The sequence below is a fragment of the Pristis pectinata genome, chromosome 2 (genome assembly GCF_009764475.1).
Source record: "Pristis pectinata isolate sPriPec2 chromosome 2, sPriPec2.1.pri, whole genome shotgun sequence".
Classification (NCBI taxonomy): domain Eukaryota; kingdom Metazoa; phylum Chordata; class Chondrichthyes; order Rhinopristiformes; family Pristidae; genus Pristis; species Pristis pectinata.
The window spans coordinates 77,225,532-77,242,784 of record NC_067406.1 but is presented as its reverse complement, the minus strand read 5'-3'; the positions used below and the strand labels follow the sequence as shown (position 1 = coordinate 77,242,784).

The 17,253-nt window shown below is 38.7% G+C and overlaps 1 protein-coding gene across 4 annotated transcripts in view; it reads right to left on the bottom strand.

Moving 5' to 3' along the window:
• kcnip4a (potassium voltage-gated channel interacting protein 4a) overlaps positions 1–17,253 on the bottom strand; it is an 850,536-nt gene that overhangs the window by 527,361 nt on the left and 305,922 nt on the right. The window contains exon 1 of one of the 4 annotated variants that reach the window (XM_052032144.1): positions 15,162–15,262. The exons of the other annotated variants lie outside the window; for them this stretch is intronic. Coding sequence (XP_051888104.1) covers positions 15,162–15,204 — 43 coding nt within the window. The 5' untranslated portion in view covers positions 15,205–15,262. Of the gene's footprint in view, positions 1–15,161; positions 15,263–17,253 lie in introns of those variants that run through there. 4 annotated transcript variants of the gene reach the window in all.

Genomic DNA, 17,253 nt, shown 5'->3' with positions numbered 1-17,253 from the left:
AACACAAGCATCATTTGTCTACTGTACTTTGACTACTGTGGTTCAGGTGACCTTGATTCTGGGGTGTAGTTGCTGTAGGTTGAACAGTTTCCTACTAATTCTAAAGATGAATTCCACTCTGGAAGATTGTTGGAGGTAACTTGCAACACTGCTGGCAGAAAGATTGAGAAAAGCATTGGGGCAATGACACAGTCTTGTTTAACTCTGATCCTCACTGAGATTGGGCTGTTGCAGACCAGCTGATTCGCATCATGCAAGATAGAAATGAATTTCTGTGACTAGACCCTCCCAAATGATGGACTCAAAGGTTTTTGTGAAGATGAAAAAAGCCATGAATAGTGGCTGGTGCTATTCCTTGCATTTATCTTGGTACTTGTTCGCAATGTAGATCATGTTCACTGTATCTTCGGATATACGGAACCGCCAGTGCACTTCAGGGAGAAGCTCTTCAGCTACTGGAAAGGAGTGGTTCAAAAGGACCCTGGTGATGATTTTCCCAGTGGCAGAGAGCAGGGAGTCCCTTCTGTAGTTATTACCAGTCAGACTTCTCCTTTCTTGAAGATGGTCATTCTAACAATACAACAATCAAGAATGTATCCCTGAGTTTCCAGCAAAGTAAGACATGAGCAGTATGACTTCCCAAACTATTATAAGAGGTGTTCACTAGGAAATTCCCTACTAATACACAGCTTCTTCAGTTTCAACAAAAGACCATTTATTCACGAGACATCATGCATTACAAGTTTAACTGCATTAAACTTGGGGGAATTTAGCTTAGTCTAAAGCATGTTAAAGTGCTGAAAATTAAAAACAGTGTATTTGTCACTATCATAAAAAAAATTGAGTAATAATTGAGCTAAAGCCAGTCCCATATTGTGATCAAGTAACTTTAGGCCTGACAACTTATCAGCTGAGATCCATTCACACAAATATTGTTCTGGTTTTCTGTAGGATAGTGCATTTCATTAAAAACAATCCAAGAAAGGTTTAACAAAGCAAAGAGAAGCAAAACCATACATCGTGCTGGCACCTTTAGAATACCATTAAAATACTAATTGTAAAGAAAAAGGGATCAAACTAGCAACTTGCTATGTTGCAAATGATGTTTGAGTTTTCGACACCAATCAGATTTACGATGATTTTTCAAACTCTTCTAATTATGGTATTTACCAAGATTTAAAAAAATGTTCGATAGCTTCATGCACTGATTAAAATTTATTTTGAATCTATTGATCTCTGTCACTTAACTATCACTATAGTTAAAGCACAAAACATGAGAAGCCTAGCAAGAATGAAAGCTATATATGTAAAAATTAGAGGAGCTTTACTTAATATTATTATTTACTAGAAAGGGCAGTGACTAATCTCTCATTCCCTCCCACTCCACCATCACCCCATCCCTCTCTTTTGTGCACTCTTCCCAGTTCAAAATCTTACGCTTAATATAAATTCTTCTTCGGGTTTTTTGGCAATTAATTATTGCATTGCAACTGTGATGTGCATAATAACGATGGAATAAGAATTTCAAACAGGCTTGTTAAGGTATCACAAGAGGTTCTTAGTGATGGGCTTATTCTATTTCTATTAGTATTCTGCACCACGCTGAGATACTACCTGCCTAGTCCACAGCACGCTCTATATTATTACACACCCAACAGAGCTAGAGCAGAGGGGTAAGCACAAACAAATGCAACTGAAGTGAAAAGCATGCCACAAGAGAGGATGCCCTTATCGAAATTTGCAAGGCAATCTTTCCTCTTCATTTGAATAAAGTTTTCTTGCACTGAGTAAACACGCTGGGAATCAAACAAGGAACATCATGACTAGACGGTGGAAAATGTGGCCAGGCAGCAACATTAAGTGATAGACTTTAAAGAGGGGATTTTCTTTTCGGCTATAAAAAGAGGGATGCATGGGACAATTTGAGAAAACTTCCAAATTTTCTGATATCTTCAAGTCCTGCTGCAGGAGCTTCAGCAAAGAATAGGCACTCTATTGTGGGGCAAAAGGCCACCACCTTGTTAATCAGTATTAGGAAAATGACCCAAGTGAGACACCATAGTCTCCTACTATTTCTCTCTCCACAGATGCTGCCTGTTCTTCTAAGTATTTCCAACACTTCCTTTGATTTTTTTTTACAATCTACACGAATGACTTGAAATAAAAATGGAAAATGTTGGACATACTCAGCAGAACAAACAGCATCTGTTGAGACAGAAATAAAGTTAACATTTCAAGCCAATGACTGAGATGAAGTGAATTAGTGCATTGCATCCAAGTCTGCCAATGTTACCAAGTTTTTTTGGAAAAATAAATCCACAAGTGTGAGAGGGCAAAAAAATGATTAAATGTTGATATTCAGAGGAATCTGGGAGTCTTTATACATTAAACACAGAAAATTAAGATGCAGCTAAAGGAACAAATTTGACAGATAAATAATAGGTTAGCTTTCACTGTTAATGGTTTAAGGAATAAGGATAAGGAGGTCTTATAGTAATTGTGTAGTGTTTATATGAGAGCACTCCCAGAGCACGGTAAAATTGTAACAACCTTGCAGCAGCACAAAGAATGTTCACTTGATTGATCACTGGCATGAGAGGGTTGTCCTATGAGGAAAGATGAAGTAGGATGGGCTTATAATCTCTCAAATTTATAAGAATGAGAGCTGATCTTTTTAAAAGACTCTGAAAAGTACTAACAAGTTGGATACTGCGAGACTTTTTCACCTGGTTAATGAACATAGAACTAGCTTCATGGATTCATAGAGTAATACAGCATGGAAGCAGGCCCTTCAGCCCAACTCGTCCATGCCAAAGGTGCCCGACTAAGATACTTCCATTTGCCCATGTTTGGCCCATATCTCTCTAAGCCTTTCCTATCCATGTACTTATCCAAATAACTTTTAAATTGAAGGTAAAATTCACCGTTTTCATCAAAGCGCCAGCACAGCCTTTGATTGATTGAGCAAAAAGGTGTTTGAAGATCGACTCAGACCTGGGATAAAGCTTATGGTCTATTGGGCAGAAACAGTCCCCAGCAGAGGTGCAGGTTACACTCAGTCAACTATGTTGGGCAGGTCACAAAGTTCACTTGCCCGAGGCCAGATACTTGAAACAGACCCTCCATAGACAGTCGATCTGAGCTCCATTATAGGAAGAGATTACCAGGCAGACAGAGGAAAAGATTCAAGAAGAAAGACACAAGAGACTGCAGTTGCTGGGATCCAGGTGAAAAGAGGTTGGCATCAGATAACAGATAGGTTGCTTAAGTGTTGGGCTCATAATAAGCTTTCTCCTGATACTGTTGTAACATTAAAAATGCTACTTTAAAACACTTCTGATAGTATTGGATTCTTCCTTACCAGGCTGTACTGGCTCAGACCAGCTTACCTTTACCTCAGCTTATGGCAGAGATGACATTTTTTTCTTATACGATTGTAGTTCTTTGGATTCACTAACCCAGAAAGCTGCAGATGCCCTTTCATTGAATTTATTCAAGCGTGACATTGATAGAATTTTGGACTTGGAAGGATTCAGAGCAGAAGAGGATTGTGCCAGAAAGTGGAGTTCAGAAACTTCTTGAACAACAGAGTAAACTCTAAGGGGCTCTATCAATATTATATCATTAGAAAATTCGGGTATACGAAAATTAGTTCCTTCCATTGACTTGCTATAATATGGATTGTACTCCTACAACGATTTCTTATGTTTTTAGTTTTCGTTAGCCAACATAAAGTGGGAAAGTGTTCAGTGATAATAAGAGGTTTTCCTGTCTATGTTTGTCTTGAACCAATGAAATGCTATGGGATCCAGAGTCAAAGTTGAGGACATAGGGGACAACTCCTTGATTGCACAAAACTCTACCTTGATCTCCTGTGAGATTTTATTCCCCCCTTGTGAGACAGGATAAATTCCTGCATAGCAGCAGATAGTCTGGAAGATTAACTCTCCAGTATGCTTCTGTGAGTATGTCTATTTCAGGCTATTATATAATTAATCTGTAGGACAGCTTTCCCAACTTTGGCAGCTGCCTCCATTTGTGTATGAGGAAGACTTTTCAGAGTCAGCTGTTTGATAGAACTTTCCCTGATACAATGTTGTGGCTGCAATTAAATGGCCCATCCAGTCCAAATCTTGTTTCTCTGTCCGCATTTGATACATTTGAATAATTTGCTGAACTACTTCAGAAGACAGAAAGAAATCAAATACATTGGTGGAAATAGAGGTACAATTAGGTCAGACCAGGCCAGAATGGTATATTTAATGAGTAAGTTTGAGTTTTATTGTAGTCTCACAGTTTCACAATCATTTTTATTCCTAACAGCTTCTTATTTCTCATTTTTTTCTGAAATCCTGATTCAAAATCTCAAGCTGCCTTTGCAGGATTTAACCATAATTATTAGCCCAGGCCTCTGGATTACAATAACATAGAAAATACACAATCCTACCTTTGATATTTAATGGCATTACCTTCTTGGTTTACTAACCATCAACTAGAAACTTAACTGAAGCAGCAAGATAAATTCCGTGACTGCATAGATGGGTAAGCTGCTCATTTGCTGACTCCCCAAAACCTTCCTACCATCTACAAGGCAGAAATTAGGAATGTGATAGGATACAGTCCACTTGCCTGGATGAACACAGTTCCAATAACACTCAGGAAACTCTGCACACTCCAGAGTAAAACAACCCCTTTGAATGGCACCTATCCATGATTCTAAGCACTTATTCCCTTCAGCACTGGTAGTCCGTAGTTAAAGTCTGTACCATCTATGAAATGCACTGGCATTATTGATAACAGACCACTCCAACAGCATCTCTCAAACCCATCATGTCTATCACCCTGAAAAGCAAGGGAAGATGGTCCATGGGACCACCACCACCTGCAGGTTCCCCTCCATGTTGCACCTCATCCTGACTTAGAAATATATCATTGCTCCTTCATTGTCTAAATCCTATACTTCTCTGTCAATACTGAACGAGTAGTTTTAGAGAGAAGAACTGCAATGGCTTATAAGCATCATCTCAAGGATTGTTAGGATGTGCAATAAGTATTGGCCTTGCCAATGTTGCCCACACCCTGAAAATACATTAAAAAAATTCTGATGGGAACATTCTTTTGGACTTTCAGCTAAGTAGCATGCAGAAAATAATTATCCTTTTCCCCCCCACATACCACCAGACAACAGAATATAGAGGGACCAACTTGAGTGGGCAAAAAAAAAATGATTTTTTTGGAAATCAATTCAAAGTACAGTAACATCTTAAACTGAAAACTGCCAACAAAAACACCATGCTCTCTAACTGTAATTTTTTTCCCTTGTATTGACTTCATATTTCTAAATGTTTTCTTGAATGTGCAGGTTGATGGTAATATTTTCCTAAATTATAAATAAATTCCTAAATTTCCTAAATTCCTGTTTAAGAATTCAAAATGAATCAGGAAGGTAAGGTATAACAAGAAATAATCAGCTCAGGCAGTGCCTGTCTATTAAAAGGAGGTCACCATAAAATCTAAAATTGGCCCATGTCCTTTCTGCTTAAAAGTGTGGTGCAAACCAATAAGCAATTATCCTAATGTAGAGACACAAGAGCCTGTAGATGCTGGAACTGCAAGTTGCTGGAGGACCTCAGTGGGTCAGGCAGTATCTTCAGAGGAAAATAAACAGTCGATGTTTTGAGTTGAAATCCTTCATCTGGACATTAACTTAGAATTACTCTACTTACCTTCATTTCCTTAATCCTTCCTGCGGGGCTACACCTGTTATGTCTGTGCATAAAATATTTTTAGGATATTACTTTTCCTTGACAGGATCACATGAGATGCATTTTAAATTTTCTTCTATATTTTTCGAAAAATGAATCAAGCCAAAGTGGAACCACTGGCATTGGCACAGCAAGTACCTTACCTGTTCCCAAATGAGAAAAGGAGACAGAAATACTGGAAGAAAATATCTCTGGCCAGCCTATAACATAAATCTGCTGTATGGGTAAAGGACTAGGAATCTATAGCATTTCCCTTCATCTGGGAATTGGTGCAGGAGCATATGGCATTTTCTACATCATGAGAGTCCACAACAGCCTGCAACAAAGAAAACAAGCATCTCTGGATCTCCAACATCACTGCAGTCTGCAGGATAGGCTTACAAAGAGCCTCGAGCAAGGTGCTTCTTCATAACTTTTTGTACAGTAGCTTCAAAGTAATGAAAGGACAAGCATAGAATGAATATTCTCCATAGAATGGCACTAATAAATCTCTGGATACATAGTTACTTATGAATTCTGCGTTTTTCAGACTGAGCGATCCTTTGGAAAAAGAATGTTAACAGGCTTTATGAAATTCCTCCAAATTCACTGGAAGGATAAATGAGCCAACATAAATTTCCTTGCCTGGGCCAACATCCCCAGCATTGAGGCAAAGGTTACACTCAGTCAGCTGGGTCTGGCAGGCCACGGCAACACCGGACTCCTGAAAAAGACATTCTATTCTGAGCTCTGTCACAGGAAAAATCCAGGATATGCTCAAAACCTCTAGGGAATCCCTGGCCCACATGTTCAAAGTGGAGGACGTGCATTCAGGATGGTGTTGAGACAGCTAAGTTTGAGTCCATGTATCAGGAGTACACAGAAGCTGTGCTGAATGGTAGGAACACACCGCCTCACAAACTACACACCCACCAGCCCCACCAGGCACCTCCTGCCCCATCTATAGATGTGTCTGCAGTTTCCACATTGGCCTCATAAACCAACAAAACCAGAGTGAAGCAATTTCCCCTCAAAACCAAGGGTCTGCCAAAGGAGAAAGAAAGACATTGAAGGTAACTTGACCAAGGACTGATCTCATATAAATATCTAATCTTCCAGTTGGCTTGCCCAGAATCAAGAGCATTAGCAAGAGATGGATCCAATGAGGTAATTTCTTCTTTGTGTATCTGCACATATTCCTTATGTTGTAAGGCACTTTAAAGCATCTCCAAAATGCCAAACAGTGTGTTAATGCTAGAAACTGATGTATTGCTGCAGCATGCTCAAACTAATGTAGAACTCTGACAGTTGAAGGCCATAACAATCCGAATGGTAATGCATCTTTCAACCTGCTACTGGTGGTGCACAGCTTTAACTTGTAGAGGAGAACAATCACTTGTTGCAACATTCCTTAGAGAAATCATGGGGTTGGTTGGATAAGGTCCTACAGTCAATGCACTATATGAGTTGATAGCACAGCCAATGGATTACATGGTATATTACAACCAAGAGAAATAAAATGCTTATCAATTCCAGTGCTACAGGTTCAGAAGGGTCTGCAAATTAACCAAAGTGCACAAAAGGATGATTTACATTAATGATCTTAAATTCCTGATTAAAAGCCAAATTTACAATCCACTTAGTAGATTCATACATCTAAAAGGAAGCTGCCTGCAAAATAACTTATGTATTTCAGTAATTTTCATAACATCCATCAGATTGTAGTTTGGGGTTATTGCAGATTACAATTTCAAAGCACAAATCTGAAAATAACTAGTAGTGCATGATCTAAACTAGTTCAAGGTATTCTGTGTAGAGGTTCTAATTCATCAATGAAGCACTAGCAGAATTGTGCCATATATCAAAATTCCAGCCAAAACTCACCAAATACACATACTAACAGTAATTGTGGAAGCCACAGCAAGCGTCATCTTTCTCACCTCATTCTGACTTCAGCTGCACTGCATTGCTGACCAATGTGGCCAGCATTCCTTTGTTACCAAAAGGATAAACCTTTATAACATCTTTGACATTCGCCTCCATAAATAAGGGAATTGGGCACTCTACTAATTTCCTTCAGATATCATTTCATGCTTCTAGATCAGAGGGAAGATTTCATTATCAATTATACCTGATTCGCAAGAAGCAAGTGTAACAACTCAAAAACATGAGCTGAGAGCTGCTGTGTGAGATTTTCTCTACTCAGTTTGTCTGCATTGACACCAATGATATCTGTTAGTTTGCAATTTTATTAAAATTAGACCCAAGTACTTATTTATCATCTGTATTATCTACGTGACCATATAGAATGATGCCCATTGCTGTTACACAGAAGGCCATTTAAAGAGACCTACAGTACAATTTTTGCAGAATTGAGGCAATCTCTGAATTTTTTTAATGTTTTAAAATAGTTGTTTCCCTGAATTCTCAATGTAGTTTGCAGCAAGCATTTTGGCTTTTATTTAGGATAATGGACATCCACTTTGAATCCCTCATGGTTTTTGGAGGAAGGAGGAGAAAAGCAGTGGAGGGGTATTAAGCATGCTTCACTGAAACAGAGGCAGACTGCATTGCCCTGCCTATAGACTACTGTCAGCCAAAAGAAAATCTTACCAGGTAGCATCAGTGCAAAAGTGAAAGAAAAAGCTGCAAGCCTTTTTTTCATCAGATCTAATATTTTTATACCTGTTACAGGGATGCAGGGAATTGTGCAGTACTTGCAGTAGCTGAAATGTTTAGGTGTGCTCTAAACTCCATTCCATCCATCCTCTCTTATGAGGAGCCAGGGTTTTCTCTTCACTGCACTTCATTCTGATTATTTTGACTTTGCCAGCCACTACACAGTGTGTTTGAACTGTTTCATCACTTGACCACCAATTGATTTTCAAAATTACTGAGCCATGCACTGGATTTTCTTACTTTTGTTGGCAAAGTGGCCTTTGCAAAGACTGGAATATGCATGAAAAACAGCAGCAATCCCCAGGCTGTATGGACTCAGGTAATTTTGGTGACTTGATAGTACTGTGCTTCAATTGCTTGTTTAAGTGGTACCCACTCATCACTGTGACTCAGTGCAGGTTGTGGTTAACCATGGGAAGAGTGGAAGGAGTAGTTCTGAGTCAACCTCAATACTACCCTGCTGAGCACTACAAATGTTATTTTTGAAGCAAATTAACAATGGAAGATGACAAAGGAAAAGATAATCCCAGAGGACCTGCTGCAAAATATCATGAGCACCCAAGAAAGTAAATCTTTCACGGTAGCATAGCAGTTAGCATAATGCTTTATAGCGCCAGCAACCCAGGTTCAATTCTGGCCACTGTCTGTAAGGAGTTCGTACATTCTCCCCAAGTCTGCGTGGGTTTCCTCCGGGTGCTCCGGTTTCCTCCCACATTCCAAAGACATACGGGTTAGGAATTTGTGGGCATGTTATGTTGGTGCCGGAAGCGTGGCGACACTTGCGGGCTGCCCCCAGAGCATTCTACGCAAAAGATGTATTTCACTGTGTGTTTCGATGTACATGTGACTAATAAAGATCTTATCTTATCTTAAATCAAACAAACAGCAAAAAATTCCACTGTGATTTTAGCATTGACTTTTCATTCTATAGCTGACAGAAATTCAATCCTGAGCACTTTGATGGATCATTATATTATTTTTCAAATTAATGATAATTTCTACTTAACACCTGTCAGAATTCACCCTGAAATCATCAACTTTATTTGGATGATCCATCTTTAGTGTTCAGAAGCTATTGTTCATTAATATTGCTCCAGCAAATTCATTGTTCAAATGTTGATCTTTTCTACTCCTTTCAATGTTATCATAAACCTTTGCTTCTTTTAGCTCTTTCAACTGACAGCTGATGATCCCTGGTACTCTCATGTCTCTTGCAAGTCTAAGCAGCTCTAAAACATCTAGTTGTAACTTGGAGACACAAGAGACAAAGAGATTGCAGATGATAGACTCTGGACCAACAAAAAAATCTGCTGGAGGAATTCAGTGGGTTGAGCAGCCTCCGTGGGGGGTGGGGGGGAAGAAGTTGTTGACACTTCAAATTGATTTGCCCATCATTTTTCATCCCTCCTTGGTCCACCAGTCACCCACTGGTCCCAGTCTCACCACTACCCCTCTCTTCTTTATACTATCTTCCCTCTCCACTCTTAGTCCTGATCCAGGGCGTCAACCCAAAGAGTCGACAATTCAGGGTGCTGAAAAAAATGATGGAAGTCATCGGTTACTGAAAGAATTGGCAGAAGTTAAAGTAGAGGCGTTTGTGATAATCTACCAAAATTCTCTGGATTCCAATCCTAGTGGATTGAAAAACAGTGAATGTCATGCCACTGTTTAAAAAAGCCTGTAGGCAAAAGGCAGGTAACTATAGGCCAGTTAGCTTAACGTCTGTTATCGGGAAAATGCTTGAAGCTATCATTAAGGAAGAAATAGCGAGACATCTGGATCGAAATGGTTCCATCAGGCAGACACAGTATGGATTCAGGAAGGGAAGGTCCTCTTTGACAAACTTACAGGAATTCTTTGAGGATATAATGAGTGCAGTGGATAGAGGGGAACAGGCGAATGTTGTATGCTTGAATTTCCAGAAGGCGTTCGATAAGGTGCCACATAAAAGACTTACCAATGAGATAAGAATGCATGGAGTTGGGGGTAATGTATTTGCATGAATAGTTAACCAAAAGAAGGCATAGAGTTGGGATAAATGGGTGTTTCTCCAGTTGGCAATCAGTGGTGAGCGGAGTGCCACAGGGGTCAGTGCTGGGCCCGCAACTGTTCATGATACACATTAACGATTTGGAAGAGGGGACCAAGTTTAGCGTATCTAAGTGTATTGATGACATTAACTTGAGTGGAAAAGCAAATTGTGCAGAGGATCCGGAGAGTTTGCAGAGAGATACAGATAGGTTAACTGAGTGGGCAAGAGTCTGGCATGTTGGTAAATGTGAGGTCATCCACTTTAGAAGGAAATATAGAAGATCAAATCATTACTTAAATGGTGAAAGATTGCAGCATGCTATTGTGCAGAGGGACTTGGGAGTGCTGGTGCATGAATTACAAACGGTTGGTTTGTAGGTGCAACAGGCTACGAAGAAAGGAAATGGAATGTTGGCCTTCATTTTCAGATGTATTGAACTTAAGAGCAGGGAGTTTATGCTGCAACTGTACAGGGTACTGGTGAGGCTATCCCTGGAGTACTGCATCTGGGCTTCTTACTTGAGAGAAGATATACTGGCTTTGGAGACAGTGCGGAGGAGGATCACCAGGTGATTCCAGGGATTAGGGGGTTAGCTAATGGGGAGAGATTAAGTCGCCTCGGACTATACTCACTGGAATTCAAATGTTCCATGAACCTTAGCCATTCATTTCCATTTCTCAATAAAAATATTTTAAAAACACTGTCAGTAACTAAACTTGATTGTTGCAATTGTCGGAATACATGTACTCCATATGTTCCATTGTATAATGTAGGTAATTATACAATTATATCTAATCCATAGAAAAAAAATAAATGGACTCAAGAGTTTGGCTTGAATAACTATTTCTTTTAACTGAGCTGCTCAAATGGCTTAAGCTGTTTTAGACTAAATGAAAACTGATACAAGAGGTTGAGCTATTATGAGGACCCAATTGTTGAAACCTCAAGAAGGAACATCAAGCTATGGAAGTCTTCATCTCATCAGTAATTATGTGTCCTGAAGAATTTTTTATTTGGGTAATTATAATTCTAGTATACTATATTCCAATAGAGGATTGAGCAGAAAGCACCAGGCAGACAAAGGAAAATTATGAAGAATGTGCCAAAGTCACAATTCTTACCTGGAGAACAATGGAGTTATATCAGTCCCAAATGTACTTTGTAAACTTAAGCACTGTAATATGCAAGTTCTTGCATGTTTCAAATAAAGTCATAACAATTACAGGTGACTCCCGCATTATAGCAGTTTGGCTAATGGAGATTCAGCCTTACAGAATTCACAAATCATTACCAAAAAATCTGACATATGGATTAAAATTGGCTCTCACAGAATTTGTGTCAATGTTCATTTCTTTTAACTTACATTTCTGGATGCATGCACAGATGATCTGGCTTTGCATTACAGAAAATCACAATGCGCACAATTTTCTAGGAACGCAACCACCCCCACCCCTCCAACCGCAACCCCCCCACCCACCCCATAATGTGGGGGTCACCCTTAATAGAATGATGGTGTGGAACAATTAAGCAGTTTGATTGGACTATAAATTTCAGTATTGAAAGAAAATGCAGCAATGTTTTTCATTCTATTTCAGATTATGTCTGAAATTTGAAGAAATCTTTTTACCTTGAAAATCCTTCTCAGCAAAGAGCAGTTAAATTCTGATTTAACCCACTCTCTATAAACAGAACTGCAATGGGACTGTGTCCTTTGTGGAATATAATATCACTTAAACAGCAGAATAATACAATCCAAGTGAAAGATATTTTAAAACAGTAGCACCACAGGAAATCAACTTGTAAGCATAATGAGTTTTAAAAGTTAGATATCTATGCGTATTGATGCACTGGTCCAACAACACTATGAAAATTCATGGGTATAATAACATCAGATGAATAATCATAGATTTGTGGATAACATGCATTTCATGTATCAGATATGGTGTTTAACACAATGCACAAGCTACACAATGATAGAAGTAATCCCATCGCCTTGGTACTGTATGCTGAGGAAGGCCAGGTTGTGGGTTGAGATAGAAATTCATCCCGTGTACTCAATGTGAGATGTAACAGCTTTGGTGCATTATTCACTGTCTTTGAGATTCCATTGAAACTTTTATTAAAGAACATGCATGCAGTTTAAGCATTGTTGTCTAGATATTGAGAAGCTGGAAACCATTTTCTGCAATATCGCACTTTATATTTTTTCCAAGTTAGCTTCTTCCAAGTCCTCCTTATAAACCAAGAAAGAAAGGGATTCCCAAACCCATTTTCACTTACCAAATTTAAAACTTCTCCAGTGCAAAGTGTGTATGGCAGAACAATTCACTGGTGTTTCTGAGATCAAAGAATCAACTGAGATGGCTGCTCATGGTTGATTGAGGGAAATTTGGGGTATTTTTAGATAGGAAGAATAAATAGGCATTATCGATTCAACTAACTGTTTTACATCTTTCTGTATGTTAACTTCCAATTAAGTCAATAAACATGGAATGGGGGTGATGTATAATGAAGACTGATTGATATCATCATTTTACACTATCGACTCAGCCATCCATTATACATGTCTACAGATTTTCATTGACTATAGTAGACATTAACATAGGGAGGGATGGAAAATGAGTGACTGAATTAATTCACCCATCAGCTCTAAAGGGCTTTGTCAAAATTACCCCAAATCCATTATATTTGATCACTTTGACATCCTTCATGGATTGAACAAAAATCTCTGCCTGTAGCCATTTCTATATTTCTTTCCACTTTACATGTCATCACATCCCCTCTTGGGGCCCAATTCTTTTAGAGGATTGTTCATTGCACAGCAGGTTGAATGATGGTAGTGCATGCTGAGATCATGAATCTACATCTGAGACATGGTCACAGGTGCAGGATGGTCTCCAAGCTGTACTTGACATCAACTTGTAAGTATAATGAGTTTTAGATTCTAGATATCTTTACTACATATTTTGATGCACAGGCTGGCTGGAGGAAGCAGGAATTTGTCAAAGAGGAGGCCACTACCAAGAAACTGTGGTACTTACTATGGGAAGTCCATTGAAAGGTGTTTGATCCAGTGTATGGGTGCTTCTTGTGAGCTTTGGCAGGATATTCTGCTCTTCCAGGCACAAAAGGAAAAACTAAAAATATTCTGTCACTGGGCCTCTTATGATCATTGCTGCTCTTTCTGACAAATTTTGAATGGGAAACCCTTCAGCTGTCTCAGTCAGGTTTCAAATGAAATTCTGGGACTCTATGACATCATCAGAAGGCAATCTGCACAACTAAAAAAAACACCCTGGATTATCCGCAATTTAAAATGGGAATCAGCCAGATCAGGATGGGTAAGGAGTAGGTAAGGCCTACACTATTTTAATTTCATTTAATCCAACGAGAGGTGTGCCTTGGGATCCTTTTGGACAGGTATACCTCTCCATAGCTGGCACACAACCTTCTCACTGACTGACATTTTATCCATCCTGCTTTTTCCTTTGTGATCATTCCTGCTTCATTCTACCAGCATCTTCTTAGCTACATCTCTCCTATCTTCTGCGATATCATCAAACATGCAATATTCCTGTGGGGTATCCTCTTGCTTTATCTTAGGAGAGGATACAGAGCAAGACAATGGAACTTTTAAAAAGGAAACTGAGACAAAATGATGAGAAGAGGTTTAATGATTAAGTTGAAGTTCTGCCCATCACTAATTTTTATCTCATGTGAATGTAACATTTGAATAGCAAGACCCATATGGATAAAACTGTTGAAATGTCATGTCATTGAGGTTATATTTTCAACCATCATATCTTCACAACACATAAATCTATGAATCCACTTAAATTCAATGATAATGTTTTTTATGCGCGGACCCTAAATTACAGTAGTATTTTCCCGATATACCAAGAGCACAATGGAATGCTGCTCAAATTATGGCAGGAGATTACGACAACCTATATAATGTCAGGGTCAAACTTTATAGGTAAATTCTTAAGAACACTATGTGCTCATTGTAAAGTCCAGGTACCCACAAAAAAGATGGCTACTTTTAGTATTCTGTAATATTGCTAAAAGACATGGCAATGCACTGGAATTAGGATAAATAACTAATGACAACAATGGCTTTGACCAACACTTACATGGTAAGATAAATAATCAAATAAAGCATAAATTTACAAAGCATAAAATTTAAGTGGGAAAAAATGTTATGCCCTTTCAAGACTGAATCACTCATCCATCTCTGACAAATCACTGATTTTATTTGTATTCTTTTCCCATTTATGACCTTTTGTAGATAAGTAATTCAATCATAATTAGTAAATTCAATTACATTAACACAAATGATGGGTTTGATGCATTCAGGAATATGGAACATAGATTTTAAACAATATGTTTGCAGCCATATCTGATGAAATAGAACCTATTTATTGGTTGGTCTAATGGCCCTGCTCATATTATTAAGACAGATGTAATTTACAAACTAAGAATACTTGCTAGGGTGCACATTTATCCAATTTGTCATCTTTGTTCAGGGACAGAAGAATTGCAAATTACATCAAGTATAGAGGAGAATGAGAAGTGACAGAGATAGCGAGTACTTTTAATTTTATGCGACAAGTTTTTAACAGTTTTATCATTTTAAGATAATCAAAATGTGCATATCAGATTGTGAACTGAAAAATGCATGAAATTTCGGAAGGGGAGACACTTACCTGCCATATCTTTTCTTTTTATCTTGATCAACAGATGATTCATAATTCTGTGTTTCCTTTCAGAACAAAATATGGAACCTAAGACTCCTTGAAGATTTGAGGATTAAAGGACGTAATGAAGATCCATCTCTGGCGAATGGAGGTCACGGAATTTTTGGACACATTTTAGGTTTGCTGGATCTCCTCTTTATTTAGAATGAGAAATCCTGAACCATGGCAGCAGGTGAACCTATCAACCACTCACTGGCTATGTCCAGAATCAACTTTGTGTTCCAGTCCGGTCATATCTAAAAGCATGCACAGAACAAACCAAGAATTATGTCCATACAACACCTGATAGGTTCACTGGGGCTATTAAACTTCTGAGGAATCCTATTTCAACCCACTAGATGGTATAGCAAGAATGCCAGGATTTTGACTCCTGAATATTCATCACTACTTTGGTCAAATGGAAAAGTGAACTTGCAATTGCCACAACTTAGGATAATTTTGGAATACTTAGCCTTTTTAACTCCCAGATGAGAGGGTCTTTTTTAAATTGTACTAATTCTAATGTAAAAGATTGAGTGAAACAATATGAATGGTTTACATTGTGTTCCCAGTCTATTACAGCATTAAAGGTTCCCCCTTTAAAATCTTGGACCGTCAGAAATTCTACCAGACTTCTGCCTTCAGTTTAATGAAAAGCTGGAACGCCTGGTTACACATGCTTCCACTATTTCAGAGAATCTCACAAGTTATCTTGAAAGGATGGAATCTCTGCCTGGCCTTACAGGGACCCAGCATTTCACTAGTGTTGATAAAATGAGACATACTGGTCTCTGGCAAGAGTCTGAAACCCTAAATTGGGAATGCCTAGTGTAGGCAGCTGAGGAGTGGGTGGCTAATTGGGAAGTCAGAAGGGTGGATGGGCACCTGATAGAATGTATGCTGGCACAAATGAAGTACTCCAAGCAATTATTCTGCTCCCTGGTCCTGAAGCAATGAGGTGCCCTCTGAACGACCTCTCAAATTCCAGTAGAAGCAAGTGTTAGCAGACACAGTGGTTGTGATCTTTCAGCAACCTTTGGGAGTGCTGCCCATGAAACTTTGGCACTTGAAACTTCAAAGTGTAAAGCACATTGCACACAGAGGATAACAGGTACAGTGGACCATTTGTTACAGAAGAATAAACATGCCCATATACTCCCTGGAACCTGCCCTATATTCAGCAGGATCGTGACTACCCAGTGTCTCATACCACTTTGCTGCCTGATTCCCATTTACTTTGTTCTGTGGAACACAATTCTGGATTGAAAATGGGATGGAATTAAATGAGAAATTAGAAAATTTCCATTAATTAGGAATACTGGTTGCATTATATTCGTCTTTCTTTTCTTGATCCCCAAAGATTATTTGAAGTTGAGTCAGAATATTAGTCATTATCTTTTCATATGGTGGAGCAGGCTTAAGGGGCCAAGTGACCTTCTCCTGCACTTATTTTCGTATATTTCTTTTGGACTACTGTTTTATTTTTACTTTACAATGAATACCATTTTGTCCTTACTAACTCAGTAGTGTGTCAATTGCCTTTGGATCTCCTGGAATTTGCCTGAGGCTCAATAATTTTCAAAATACACATGCAAGAAGTTTACAAATAAAATTCATGTGGAATGCCAGTTCACTCCACTGTCTAGCAATCAACTCTGGCAGAATGTACTGAACTCATGAACTTTACTTTCAGAAATAGCTCATTATTCTCATCCACATGCAACAAGTCAATATGTTTTTTAGAAATTCCTGGATACTCTCCTAGACACAAACCCAACAACTGGCAATAACCTGTGCTGGAAAATAAAAACAAAATCTTAGGTGCTGATACAACCTGTAGAGGACCACATCAAAAATTAGTGTTAAAACTTACTGTTTTCATGATATGAAACAATATCTTGCTTTGGCCTCTGGGCCTTTTGTTCCCAATGTAATCAGACTCCACTCAGCTTTCCTCATTCAGATCTGTAGAAAAGGTTTTGATGGACTCCAGTAAGATTCTTCCCCTCTCTAACTTAATTTACATTTTGCATGACTATATAATAATTATTTTGGCCAAAGA